Source organism: Hemitrygon akajei, chromosome 4 (assembly GCF_048418815.1).
Source record: "Hemitrygon akajei chromosome 4, sHemAka1.3, whole genome shotgun sequence".
Lineage (NCBI taxonomy): Eukaryota > Metazoa > Chordata > Chondrichthyes > Myliobatiformes > Dasyatidae > Hemitrygon > Hemitrygon akajei.
In genome coordinates, this window is record NC_133127.1 from 17784142 (window position 1) to 17799559 (window position 15418).

The window sequence follows — 15418 nt, forward strand, 5'->3', positions numbered from 1 at the left end:
GAGTCTAGCCTCTGCTCCGCACTTGAGGGTCAGCGATGTGGATGGGTGACGAAAGACATCCATGGTTGCCAGGTTGTTACAGGTTGGTGGGTCCTGGGATTGGGTGTCTGCACCAGCAGGAGGCACAAGTGCTGGTGAGTCAGCGAGCACAGAGTTCAAGTTTGGAGTTCGTGTTCCTGTCATCAGCTCATCAGATGATACCATTGATCGAAGCATAAGGGTTCAATCAGAGGTCTGAAAGTCCTAACACAATGGCTGAAGCCTAGGGAATGGAGAATGGAGGCCTCTAGCTATGTCCCAGAGTTGAAGGACTGTCCATGTGCATGGGTGGATGGGAAAGAGGAAAGAGGCCTGCTTTGCTATTGTTTTGTCGCTTGTTGCATTCTATGTTATCCTGCCGAGCACTGTGGGCATGTTATGTTGGTGCCGGAATGTGTGGCAAAATTTGCAGGCTGCCCCCAGCATATCATTGGTTGTTAACGCAAATGGCACATTTCTCTGTATGTTCCATGTACATGTGATAAATGAATATGAATCTGAGCATCTGAACATATCATTACAGTAACCAAAGCAACGTGCTGAGGGAACTCAGTGGACCAGACAACATCTATTGATGTTTTGGGTCGAGACTCTTCATCAGGACTAAAATAATGAAGGTGTCAAACAAAAGTCGTAGGTATTAGAAGAGTTCTTAAAGGATAAGGGGAGAGAACTAGAGATATGGGATCGAGACATCTGGAAGGCAGGGGATACACAAAAAGATTTCTGGGGGATAGCAACTCTCAGAACAGTCCACTTTGGAACAATTCAGAAACTGAAAGATGATCAAGGACAATTCCAAAACAGGATTGTAACCCCATTTGCAAGTTTGGGGAAGAATTACGGGTGATATAGTTTTTAATGCAGATCAAGGATGTACAAATCTTAGGCAAACTCTGGTTAATGCTTAGTGAAGTGGAATTCTGAATGAAAATCCAGTGCTTTCTATCACTTCATTAGCCAACACACTCGGCACTCTTGAGTTCCCTTTCTCTGGCTTCTTTCTCTGATCTAATGAAGCCCACCCTTGCCCTGAGCTTCGGCACCTCATCCTCTGACTGGGCATCTTGGAGCCCTCAAAAGTGGAGACTGAATTCAGCATTTTCAGGTAACAGATGGTGCGAGATATGCAAAGTGCTGGAGCAACTCAGCAGGTAAGACAGCATCTATGGAAATGAGTAAACAGGCTGAGATTCTTCTTCAGAGCTGGAAAGGAAGGGGGAAGTCTCTACATTAAATAGGTGGGGGGGGGGGAGGAGGGGAAGGAGGATAGCTAGAAGGTGATAAGTGATGCCAGGAAGGCGGGAAAGGTAAAAAGCTAAAGAGGCGAGTGAAGCATGGTAAAAAGGGTAGGTGGAGGAGCACCATAGGGAGGTGATAGGCAGGCGAAAAGAAGCGGCCGGAGTGAGGAATAGAAGAGGGGAGGCCAAGGGAAAAATGTTCACCAGGAGGAGAAATCGATGTTCATGACATCAGGTTGGAAGCTAACCAGATAGAACATAAGGTGTTGCTCCTCCACCCTGCAGGTGGCCTCACAATGGGACAAGAGGATCCCATGGGCCAACATGTCGGAACAGGAAAGGGAACTGGAAATGAAATGTTTTGCCACTAGGAAGCTCCATTTTAGGCAGGTGGCCAGGTCATCAGCCAGAAACATTAACTCCCTTTCCAAAGATACTGCCTGATCTTCTGAACATTTTCTATGTACAAAGAAAATAGAACCGTACAACACAAGAACAGGCCTTTTGGCCCAAATACTAATTACTCCAGTCATTAAAAACCTAACTAAACTAATCTCTTCTAATTACATAAGTCTATACCCCTGCACGCTCTGCATGTTGAAGGTTTAAACTGTTTAAAACACCCTTACTTAACACCTCTTGCGGGTTGTCACCCATACCCCTGATGCAGATGAACACACTTCACACATGTTTCGATGTACATGTGACAAATAAGGCTAACCTTTTCTTTTTCTTTGTATTTGCCTCTACCACTCTTTCCATTCCAGACACACACCTGGGTAAAAATAAGAATTGTCCCATACATCTTCTTTAAGTTTACCCCTTTCCAAATTGAATCCATGCCCTCTAGTATTCAACGTACGTTCATTATGTGCCATGTCATATGATGAGGGCGGTCATGGTCTTTGACCATGATTACTCTTGGCCAATTTTTCTACAGAAGTGGCTTGCCATTTCCTTCTTCTGGACCGTGTCTTTACGAGATGGGTGACCCCAGTTATTGTCAATATTCTTCAGAGACTGTCTGCCTGGCATCACTGGTTGCATAACCAGACTTGTGATATGTACCAGCTGCTCATACGACCATCCATCATCTGCACCCATGGCTTCACATGACCCTGATCAGGTGGCTAAGCAGGTGCTACACCTTGCCCAAGGGTGACATGAAGGCTAGCGGTGGGAAGGAGCGCCTTACACCTCCTTTGGTAGAGACGTATTTCCACTCTGTCACCCAACCTCTTGTATGAGGCATTTCAAAAATGGGAAAAAGATACCAACTCTCTAGGCCCCTCTTAATCTTATAAATGTCCATCAGGCCTCCCCTCAGGCTCTGCTGCTCTAGAGAATACAACTCCAATTTGCCCAGAAGCTGATGAAACTTAGCTCAGACTACTAAAAGAAACAAGGTAGAAGTTTGCAGGAGTCAGAACAGAGATTTTTAAATCTCCATTTCCCAATAACTCAAATCTGCCCAATATGCAGCCTCTCCCAGTGTCATGGTCCAGTCCGTGGATTCCTCATTCCAGTTATTTCCTTTTCCCCGTGCTCCGTTGGGTGCCTTGATTAAGGCGCCTGATCTTCACTTCGTACCGGCAACGTAAAGGCTCAGGGTTACAGCGGTGATTGCTGAACCGTCACCAGAAGCACGTCACCGGAAATCAATCACCAGAAACCAGTCATCTCACTGTAGCCACTCATCCCGGGACTGCCATGAATTGTGGACTCTAGTCGCCTCGGTGCCTGTGGCCGCTTAGCGAATTCTGTCGTTTTCATGTCCAGCTGAGTTGCCGGCTGTTTTGCCGCTGCTCTGAGTAAGGTACAAATCCTGTTGTTTTTGTGGCCGGCTGAGACTGCTGGCTGTTTGCTGCCACTCCGAGCAAAGATACGTATAGACTGTTGTTGTGTGGTTCTGTCTCCTCGTTGTCCAAGTCCTTGCCAGCTGAGTGGGTCTGACATTTGCCACTGCTCAGAGTTGGGTATTCTGTCTCCTCATTGTCCAAGTCCTCCAAGTCCAGGCCCATGGTCCGTGTCCAAGTCCAGGCTCCAAGCCATGTTCCTGTTCCAAGCTGTGTTCCAGTTTCAGGCTCCGTGTTCCAATTACAGGCTTCGTGTTCCGATTCTAGACCGAGTCAAGATCCAAGTTCCAAGTCCGAGTCGAGATCCAAGTTCTGAGCCCAAGTTGAAATCCAAGTTCCGAATCCAAGTCGAGGTCCAAGTTCTGAGTCCAAGTCGAGATCCAAGTTCTGAGTCCAAGCAGAGGTCCAAGTCAAGTTCCGAGTTCAAGTCGAGGTCTAAGTTCCGAGTCCAGGTTCCTCGTTCAAGTCAAGTCTGAGTCCAGGTTCCTAGTTCAAGTCGAGTCCAAAGCAAGTTCAAGTCCTAGTCCAGGTTTTACCGGTTTGTTATCCAACGTTTATGTCCATGTTGACATTTAGTCCTCACTCCCTGGCATTTCTAGTAACTATCAATAAACCCAGTTCTGGTTATACTATCTATGTGTCTGTGTCCTGCACTTGGGTCCGCTCCCAACGCCCCCTTGAACACCCGAGCCTCCATATCCTTCCCACAACGGAAAATGAAAAGGTGTTTCAACATTAATAATCTTGTTCATTCTCAAGTCAAATAAAAAAGGAATGAAATGGTTTACTTTACCTGTGTTCGATGTAATTACAGTTGAAACAACAAATAAAAAACCAGCTCCAACTTGGATAAAACAGCTGCCGAGGAATGTTTTCAAAAATTCTTTCCATTCTGAGGGAAAAAAGACAAATGATAAAGCAGGTTCCAAGTTGAATTTATTAACCACAAATGTGGCATACAGTAATCAAACAGTTGATGTTGTCAGAGAAGTAGTTATTAGAAGCAGTTTCTTAAAGGACATGGAAAAAATCTTTCGGAAGGCATTTCAAATGATATGATGCAGATATCCAAAGGGATAGATTAAAGATAAGAGTGAGGTAGAGCCTGGATAATGTTCTAGAGCAGGGGTTCCTAACCTGGGGTCCTCGGACTGCTCGGTTTATGGTGGGGGCCCATGGCATAAACGAGGTTGGGTAACCTTGTTCTAGAGAGAAGAAACTCTGTCAGTGGAATAAAATTCTGGACGTGCTATGTCGTCGCTGGAATGTGTAGTGATACTTGTGGGCTTCCCCCAGCACACCCTTGGGTTTGTGCTGGTTGATAATGCAAATGGCACATTTCACTGTGTGCTTCATTGTACTTGCTATAAAATAAATCAATCTGAACCTGAATCCAATCTGAAAACTGTGGAGTTGCTCAGCATTTGTGCTATGCAAAAACAGAACTAATGTTTCTGTTTGGTTTATTTGTTGTTTGTTATCAAGATACTGTGGTAAATCTTTTGTTTGCACATCGTTCTGGCAGTTTACGCCCAGCCTAAGTGCATCAAGGTAGTAAAAATATAAACAGAAAGCAGAATATAGTGTTATAGTTATAGAGATACTGCAGTGCAGACAGATAAATAAAATGCCAAGATCCACAATGAGTTAGATTAGGAGATCATAAATTGATCTTTATCATATGAGAGGTCCATTCAAAAGTCAGATAACGGGGTAGAACATGTCCTTGAACCTGGTGGTATGAGCCTTCCAGCTTTGCAATCTCCCCAGCTGCCGAAGGGAGAAGGGATAAGAGAGAATGACTGGGGTGAGCGTGGTATTTGATTACGTTGGCTGCTTTCCCAAGGCAGCAGTAAGTGCAGAGAATCAATAGCATCGAGGCTGGTTGATGTGATAGACTGGGCTGCATTCACATCTCTGAGTTTCCTGCAGTCTAAGACAGAGCGGTTGCCACACCGAGCTGTGGTGCATCTGTACAGGATGTTCTCTAGGGCACATCCATAGTAGGATGAAATCTTTCGTTGATGAAGTTTCATCAGAATTTGGAAGGCAGTATCTTTGGAGCCAGGTGTTGAAGGGTCTTAATCCAATAATGTTACTATTCATTTACCTCTGTAGATGCAGCCTGACCTGCTGAGTTCCACCAGCATTGTGTACTGTACATGTTGAGAGAGAACAAAGGAAATGCCTGTGACAAGTGATCAAGGACAATGATGAGGTAGACTACAGAACATTGCCTACCCGAAGCTTTGGAAGATTCTCTTTAGTGAAGATGGCAAGGGAACATTCAATAAATTAAAGAAAAGGGAGGATGTGGCCTACAGAGAAATGAAAACAGGGAGAACCTTTGGGAGTATGAAGACACTTAAACTTAGGAGGGCATGCAAGATCACAGGAGACACAAGGGATTCCAGGTACTGAAACCTGGGGCAAAACATGAGCTGCTGGAGGAACACAATGGGTTAGGCTGCATCTGTGGAGGCTAACTGACAGTCAATGTTTAAGGTTAAAAATCTTCAATTTGACTGAAAGATCACTGAAGGACAAGTTTAATAAAAATCCCAAAGCAGTTTATTAAGGACACTAAATTAACCGGGAAAAGTGTAGGGCCCAATGGGAGCCAAAATGGAACCAGAAAATGCAAAGGAGGTGCTCCATAAGACTATAAGATTATAAGAGTATATCTTCAAAGGAAAACCCAACTCCTGCAACTCAGATACAACTTGACCCAAGGACAGGATATTATTGTTGGACAATTCAAGGAGGGGAATGGTAAAATTTGCAAACACATTATCACTAAGGCAGTAAAAGTACAAGTTGCCTTAGTGGATAAGTCCACAGGAGCTGATGAAATTTAGCCCAGGCAACTAATGGAGACAAGGGAGGAGATTACAGGGGTCAGGACACATATTTTTAAATCTCCACTTCCCACAGGTGAAGTACTAGATGCCTGGAGGCAGGCAAATACAGTACCCTTATTCAAGAATGACAGTGGGGATAATCTGGTTAATTACAGGTCAGTGGTAAGAAAATTAATGGAAATTATTCAGAGAAATGGAACTGATCTCCATCTGGAAAAGCAAAGATTTATATAAATGGTTGGCATGGCTTTGAAGGAGGGGGATACTATTGGACTAAATTATTTGAATATTTTTCAGCGATGGCTGAGTGTATCAATGAGGGTGGCATGGTTGATATAGTCAATATAGATTTTTCTGAGGCCTTTCACAAGGTCACTCATTGAAAATTAGTCTAAAAGCTTATAGACCATGGGGTCCAAGGCAAGTTATAGATTCACGGAGTCTTAGAGAAATACGGAAATAAGAGACAGGCCCTTCAGACCTCTATAGCCATGCCAATATCAAGCACTCATTCCAACATTCATTAAATATATATATTTTTTTTATTTTCCCTACACATTCTCACATTAAAGAAAACTCAGGGTTTTTGAGAAAACACAAGTCTGCACTCTTGTCCCACTAGCTTATAGGTGGAGGAGGTCATTGTTTCCAGATATCTAAAGCAAAGCTAGAAACTGCTGGAGGAACTCAGCGGGTTAGGCGGTATCTGTGAAGGGAATTTTTAAATCAAAGAGTAAACTTTATTCATAATACTAAAATAAATAAATACATAAATTCATTCTTACATTCGCAGTCAATGCTGTTCTATTACATTCCTTAAACCAAAAGACCTTTTTTGTGCCATTTTTGTGGCCATCTGGATGGTAGACTACTACCATAACTGAAGGGCTTCCTCACTCAACCCAGCCCCTCGCTGTCCAGTAGCAGAAGAACCTTTATATTGAGGTCTTTCCCCACCAAGCAGTGGCTGCACCAAGCTTCAGTGTGTCCCTCAGTACTCCTCCTTCAGCCAGTCGGCAGCATTTCTTATCAGACATCTTGCTATGCTGGCAGTCCAACAAGTTTTGGGCAGAGCAAAGGGCTTCTTTCAATGAGTTGATGATTTGCCAACAGCCCTTGATGCCCACCTCAGTGTGTCTCTCTGGAAGCAGCCCGTAGACCAGAGATTTCTCCGTCACCCAGCTGTTAAGGATGAGCCGTGACACAGACCATTGCATCTTTTTCTACAACCTCTTCACATAGAGGTGAGCAGTCTGTGGAGGGAAGTATAGAGTCTGCATCTGAGGTCAAGACCCTTCATTTGGACAAAAGATAGAGGGGAAGTAGCCAGTAGAAATTAGTGAAGGGAATGGACAGGGCAAGAGCTGGCAGGTGATTGGTGAATCCAAGTGAGGAGGTATTCATTGGTGTTTCTAGGTTCATTGTTAATAAAAAAAAAATTGCAACATTACCTATTTGTGAAATCACTTCTGTGACTATAAGAAAGGTAAACCCAACTCCAAATTGGATGTATCCAATATTGGTAAACAACTTGAACAAATTCTTCCGATCTGAGAGAGAAAAAAAATAGTATCAGAAAATATACAAGCTGCATCAAGAAACATACTTTTAATATTGCAAAGTTTTCAGGTACTTCAGGTAAAACAAACTGAGTATTCTTGGACTATTACATTGACTTCGGGGTTTGGTGTTTAATATCCTGTGTTTTTCACTCACTTGTTTTTACTATTTGTGCGATTTGTTCTTTTATATTGCACTGAGGGTTTGATGTTCTTCTTTGAATGGATTCCATGGTTTTCTTTGTTTCATGGCTGTCTGTGGGACAACGAATCTCAGGCTTGTATATTGCATACGTACTTTGATCATAAATGTACTTTGAACCTTGAATCTCTTAATAACAACAATCACTAAGGAATGCAAAGCTGATATTAGACGGAGATTCATAAGTGGAAAGGGGATCTGGGAAAGGGATAATTTATGTGAGACACAGATATCTGAAGAGAGGGAGCTATTTTCATGGTTTTCATTTCCTTTGGCAGAATTCAATACAAATTCCAGATCTGGAGGAGGCCAAGCAAGATTTTACCTGTACAAAACAAGCAACAGTTGAAGAGGCAAAGAGATGTTTGATAATTAGGAACTGCCTCTTCCCCTCCGCCATCAGACTTCAGAACAGTCCATGAACCCATAAACTAGTGGTCACCAACCTTTTTAAGCCCAAGATCCCCTACCTCAGATTTAGTAAAAGGCAAGATCGACCCCACATCAATTAGTCACATGCATGCGCACCGGGGCAGAAAAGACTGGAAGTAAAACCCCACAGCCCGGAAGTAGAAATAATGTATAAACACCAGGGGTACCCACCCTTTTTTTGCACCGTGGACTGGTTTAATATTGACAATATTCTTGCGAACCGGCCGACCGGGGGTGGGGGAGGTGTTAAACATGATGGGAATACAGCGATACTTGAAGCAGATTCCTTATGTCCAGCATATTCTGCAATTTAGCTTTCGCGGCTCTCGGCTTCTATCCCGCTTTCTCATGTTTTTTCCACTGAAAAAACTCAGCGGGTTTGTCTTTAAGTGCAGGGTGCTTGGACTCAGGGTACCGAAGCAGTTTTGAGACATTGTCTCATTAGACAGCATCCGGGCCGCCCACCCGCCACCAGCCGCCTTGGCCAGGTGTGACTGGTCGTGGGTGGGGTGAGAGGACAAGGTCAGGGCCAGGTCAGTCGCAGTCCGGAGTGAGCGGCCAACCGAGCGGGGAGTGTGACAGAGCGCCCGCCCGCCCCCCTTGTAGGATCTATCGGCTGACAAAAGTTTGTTTCAGTAGATTGCAGCGTGGTAGTTGCTCTGCTACTTATGAAACGCTGTGCCTGAATTAGGTTGTCTGCGAATATTTTAGCACTGGGTTCCCCACGAACATTCGGTGTGGTAAACAGGTTCAGAGGCAGCGCTCCAAGCCAGTAGCGACGGCACTTCCCGCCGGCCGCGCGAGGCCAACCAGTGACCCCTGGCGCGAGGGTGTCACTGCGTTTCGGCGACTGATGACCTCACTTGGGTTCAAGTTCAACAGTGGGTGTGACAGGGAATGAGGAAGGGTACAGCTGACTCATATTGTTTCTTCGCAACCCGGTGGTTGGGGACCACTGAAGTACACTGTGTAGTGCGGGGGAGCTACATGCATGCGCACTGGGCAGAAAGAACGGAACTAAAACCCTGCAACCCAGAATCAATCTCTCAACAGTATTTGTGTATTTATTTTTCTTTTTTTTTCGGGATCAACTGGGAAATTCTCAAAGATCGACGGGTTGGCGACCACTACCATAAACATTAGTCTGCTCTCTTTCAGCACTAAGAAATGTTTTTCTTATTGTAACTTATAACAGTAGCAGCTAGTGCAATGCTTTACAGCACCCCCTGTAAGATCAGGGTTCGATTCCCACTGCTGTCTGAGGGAGTTTGTACTTTTTCCCGTGACCATATGGGTTTCCTCCCACATTCTAAATACTAACCGTTAGTTTTAGTGAGCTGTAGGCATGCTATGTTGGAGCCGGAAGTGTGGCAATGCTTGAAAGCTGCACAGCACAATCCTTGCTGCAACACATGCGAAGTGCTAGAGGAACTCAGCAGGCCAGGCAGCATGTATGGAAAAGAGTAAACAGTCGATGGTTCAGCCCAAGAGCCTTCATCAGGACTGGGAAAAAAGAGATGAGAAGTCAGAGAGAGAATGTGGGTGTTCAAGTAGCAGATGATAGGTGAATCTGGGAGAGTGGGAGGGGTGAAGTTAAGAGCTGGGAAGTCAATTGGTGAAAGAGACAAAAGGCTGGAGAAGGGGGAATCTGATGGAAGAGGAAGAAAGGGAAGGGGGAAGATTACCAGAGGGAGATAATGGGCAGGTAAGGAGATAAGGTGAGAGAGGGAAATGGGAATGGAGAATGGTGAAGGAGAAGGGAGGGGGCAATTACCAGATGCTTGAGAAATCGATGTTCAGTCCTTACTAATTTGATTTGATACAAATGTCAAATTTCACTGTTTGTTGCATGTGTCAAATAAAGCTAATCATTAACAATCTGTTTTTATGCACTGCACTGTGCTACTAATGCAAAACAAGTTTCATCGCATACAGTATGTCAGTGATAATATTCCTGATTCTAATTATTTGTATAAAGTTGCTGAGTTCCTCCGGCAGCTTGTATTTCTGCCCTGGATTCCAGCATCTGCAGTCTCTCCTCTCTCGAGTATTCTCTATTTTAGTTCAGATTTCCAGCAACTGAATGCAAAGGTTTAAAGAGAGCAGGAAAGATTTGAAAGGATCCATAGGGCCTAATGTTTCATACAGAGAATGGAAGTTCACCAGGTTGATTCCCAGGATGAAGGGGAGAGATTGAGTCACCTGGGACTACACTCTCTGGAGTTCAGAAGAATGAGAGGGGATCTTATAGAAACATACAAAATTTTGAAAGGGATAGATAAGATAGAAGTAGGAAGGTTGTTTCCATTGGCAGGTGAGACTAGAACTCGGGGACATTGCCTCAAGATTCAGGGGAGAAGATTTAGGACGGAGATGAGGAGAAACTGTTTTTCGCAGAGAGTGGTGAATCTGTGGAATTCTCTGCCCAGGGTAGCAGTTGAGGCTTCTTCACTAAATATATTTAAGAAACAGTTAGATAGGTTTTTACATAGTAAGGGTATTAAGGGTTATGGGGATAAGGCTGGTAGATGGAGCTGAGTTTACAGACAGATCAGCCATGATTTTATTGAATGGCAGGGCAGGCTCGATGGGCCGGATGACCTACTCTTGCTCCTGTTTCTTATGTATAAGGATTGAGCATCCACAGAAGGTGATGGAGGGTGTATTTAAGGCAAGAAAGGAGACATGTGATGCAAGTGTTTTTTTAAACAGAGAACGGAGGTTACTGCCAAGGGTAGTGGTGGAGTCAGATAAAACAGAGATGTTTAGATCGAAGAGGTTCGTTGATAGGCACGGGTGGGCAGAAGCAATTATGGTAATTCGGCAGGTTGAGCTTCAATGTAGGATTGTGGGATGAAGGGCTTGTTCCTGTGCTGTTGTGTTGAATGCTTCATATTGTTTGGCAACAATAACATTTAAAAGTCATTTGGACAGATTTATGGGTAGGAACGAATTAGAGGGACACAGTCCAAATGCAGGCAGATGCGACTAGCTCAAGAAGACGCATTGGTTGCCATGGGATTTTTTCTCATCATTAATACTGTTATCAATTTGCTGATGATCCAACAGATGGATCAATAGACCTGCCAGTAACACAACTTGTATGTACATTGTGTTGTTACGTCCACTGATGAATCATCATCATTGTGTGCTATGTCGTATGACATGGGCGATCATGGTCTTTCATCTGTCCATGACCATGATTGTTCTTTGCAAATTTTTCTACAGGAGTGGTTTGCCATTGCCTTCTTCTGGGCAGTGTCTTTACAAGACAGGTGACCCCAGCCATTATCAATTAGCTTCAGAGATTGTCTGCCTGGAGTCAGTGATCCCACGAACATCACGGTGTGATATGCACCGGCCGTTCACACAACCATCCGACACCTACTCCCATCGTTTCATGTGACCCTGATTGGAAGGGAGGGAGGCTAAACAGGTGCTACACCTTGCCCAAGGGTGGCCTGCAGGCTAGTGGGTGGACGGAGAACCTTACACCTCCTTTGGTAGAGACGTATCTCCACCCTGTAACTCAACTGATCAATCAACAAGCTAAAAATGCAGCTCTTTCACAGAGTCAGTAATGGGATGAAGTGTGGCCACATTAAAAGCTGTTTCTAAGCAAACTGGCAGTGACATTCTTGGCCACATTTGGCCAAAGAAAAGAAATAACAGTTCCTCACATGCTTTTTCCATCCTTTAATCTCACGATGGTCTGTCAGCTTACTACAGCACATTTATGTTTGTGAGATGATCTGTTGATTGTCATTCTGACCAAATCACATCATGGGTTCTGTCTTTACAATAACACTTCCATTCTACTATCTTCTTACTGTCTCATCACCTGAATTTAGTATAAGTTACTTGTCAAAGTTTATAATGTAATGAATATACCCACAGTAGCTACTTTAGAAGATAACTCCTATAAAGTGGCTTTATATATAAACTCCTATAAAGCCAATAAAGTGTTTTGAGAGGCTGGTGATGAATCATACCAGCTCCTGCCTAGGAGGTGTCTTGGATCTGCTCTAAGTTGCCTGCCAGAGCGACAGGTCCACAGCAGATGCCATCTCATTGGCTCTTCACTTAATCGTGAAACATCTGGGCAGCAAAGGTGCATACATCCAGATGTTCTTTATCGACCACAGCTCGGGATTCAGAATCAGATTTATTATCATCACATGGGTCATGAAATTTATCAACTTAGCAGCAGCAGTTCAGTGCAATACATAATATAGAAGAAGAAAAAAATAAAATAATAATAATAAATAAGTAAAATGCAGTATACACATATTGAATAGATTTAAAACTGTGCGGAAAAACAGAAATAATATATATTTAAAAAGTGAAGATGTCTTCACACGTTCAATGTCCATTTAGGAATCGGATGGCAGAGTGGAAGAAGCTGTTCCATCATCAGAGTTTCCCACCACCCAGGTCATGCTCTCTTCTTGCTGCTGCCATCAGGTAGAAGGTACAAGAGCCTCAGGACTCACACCACTGGGTTTAAGAACAGTTATTAACCCTCAGCCATCAGGCACTTGAATAAAGATGGATAACTACACTCGATTTCATTTGCCTTTACATTGAAATGTTCCCACAAACAATGATCTCACTCCCAAGGGCATTTTATCTCAATATCTCATGTTGTCATTATTTATTGCTATTTATTTAGATTTGCATTTGCACAATGTGCTGTCTTCTGCACGCTGGTTGATCTTTCATTGGTCCTGGTATAGTTATTATTCTATAGATTTGCTGAATATGCCCGCAAGAAGATGAATTCTCAGAGCTGTATTTGGTGGCATATGTGGTACTTTGATAATAGAATTTGCTTTTAACTTTTGAACTTTGAGTGTATCTTCATTGTCTTCTGCTGATATAGCCCATCCAATTTAAGGTTCAGTGCATTGTTCTTCTGCACACCATTACTGTTTGAGTTACTATCACCTTCCTGTCAACTTAAACTGGTCTGGCCATTCTCTTCTGATCTCCTCTGACCTATTTTCTAAGGAAGGTGAGATCTTTCAATGTATGCAGCAGGATGTAGATCTTCTACCAGTCTGTTGTAGCGAGTGCAGTCTTCTTTGCGGCTTTATGTTGGGAAGCAGCGTTGGTGCTGGTGATGCAAAAAAAAAACTAAGTAAACTCATCAGAAAGTCCGGATCTATCCTTGGCTGCAACCCGGACTCCTTTTGAGTTAGTGTGGAGAGGAGGTCACGAAACAAACTGTTATCCATCATGGACAATCTGGCACATCCTCTCCATGACCTACTGAATAAGCAGCGGAGCACCTTTCGAACAGACTCATTCAGCTCCGCTGTCACAAGGATCGTTACAGAAAATCTTTCCTACCAAGTGCAATAAACATATACAACAGTTCATCTCTGTGCAACAGGAGAACACACATCATAGTACAATAGTCTCTGTTTTATTATTTTGTTTATTATTATTGCACCTTGATACATTATTATTGTGTATATTTTTATTTTGTACTTAATTATTAGTTAAGTCTACACACTGCTAATTGTGTTTTTAAATGTTCCTGCTGAAGTGAAAGAATTTCCCACTCGGGATCAATAGAGTACTTATTATTGTTATGATGATGATTAATAAGGTGTTTTTTCCCACAGAACTGACATTCAATGGATTTTTTTTTGATTTTCACACCATTCTCTGTTAACTATAGAGACTGCTGTGCCTGAAAATCCCAGATCAGCTGTTTCTGAGATACTCAAACCACCCCTTCTGGCACCAAAAATCATACCACGGTCACTTAGACCACACTTGTTCCCCACCCTGATGTTTGGTTTAAACAACTGAACCTCTTGACCATACCTGGATGGTTTTGTGCGTTGAGGTGGTACCGCATGCTTGGATTTTTGCATTGATGAGAAGGTATACAGGTGTACCTAATGAAACGGCCACTGAGTGTATGTTCTGACCAAATACTTCAGTTACAGTAATCAATCAATAAAAAAAGAGGGAACATGATGGAAAACTAAAAAAACTCTGAAATAAAAACAGCAAATGGTCCAACTACCTAGAAATTCGCTCAGCGTTTTGGGGAAAGGAACTGTTAATTCTTCTCGTGTGAAGAACTTTGTCCTGCATAGTTGGTGACATCCATTAGACTCCTTCACACTTTACAACATCTTCTTACATTCTCTATGATAGATCTGCTATTCTGCCTTATTCTGCTATGGGTAGAAGGATTGTTGGTAGGCAAGGAGATGAAAGGATGCCAAGTTAATCGGTAACACACAGTTGAGACTACAATCAGACCCACCAAGATTAGATTTAGATAAGCATTTATTTGTCACATGTACATCGAGACATCCAGTGAAATGCATCATTTGTGTCAATGCCAAATGCAGCCCGAGATGTGCTGGGGAGCAGTCCACAAGCGTTGCCATGTTTCCGGTCTCAACACAGCATGCTTACAACCTACTGAAACCATAAGACCATAAGATATAGGAGCAGAATTAGGCCACTTGGCCCATCAAGTCTGTTCTGCCATTTGATCATGGCTGATCCATTTCCCTCTCAGCCCTAATCTCCACACACACCCCTTTTCCCCATAACCCTTCACGCCCTGACTAATCCAGAAACTATCGAACTCTGCCTTAAGTATACTGAATGACTTGGCTTCCACAGCAACCTGCGGCTATCAATTCCATGGATTCACCACTCTCTGGCTAAAGGAATTCCTCCTTATCTCCATTCTAAATGGACATCCCTCTCTTCTGGGACTGTGCCCTCTGGACCTCGAATCCCCTACCATAGGAAATCATCTCCACCTACTAACCCTAATCTGTACATCCTTGGAATATGTGGGGAAACCAGAGTATCCAGAGGAAACCCACAGAATCATGGATGAACATACAAACTCCTTACAGATAGCAGTAGGATTTGAACCCCAATCTTCCAACTGGTGCTGAAAAGCATTATGCCAACCTCCAGGTTACTGTGATCAATGCTGTGTCCAGTGTGAAAAAATTGACCGGTTCCGGTGGACCAAATGTCAGTGGCAGAATTGGGGAGAAAAAAAACTCAAAAAGCTCATTAGAGTTTTAGTTCAGTAATAAAAAGAAGCAAGGAGAAAGCTATGGTGATCTTCTTAACTGGAGACAGGCGAGCTTCAATGGTGGAGAAGAGTCAGCTGTAACTACCAACGTGAGTAACAGAGGAGCCTGGGTTAAATCAAAACCAAATCTCCCTGAATGAAAAG

General features: G+C 43.4%; 1 protein-coding gene across 2 annotated transcripts in view; it reads right to left on the reverse strand.

The window, feature by feature from the left end:
- The window catches only part of LOC140725884 (uncharacterized), a 75549-nt gene that overhangs the window by 11408 nt on the left and 48723 nt on the right, over positions 1-15418 (reverse strand). For both annotated transcript variants that reach the window (XM_073041823.1, XM_073041822.1), the window contains exons 5-6: positions 7449-7547; positions 3930-4028 (exon numbers count right to left, since the gene is read on the reverse strand). In XM_073041823.1, the coding sequence (XP_072897924.1) occupies positions 3930-4028; positions 7449-7547 (198 nt within the window). The remainder of the gene's footprint in view (positions 1-3929; positions 4029-7448; positions 7548-15418) is intronic.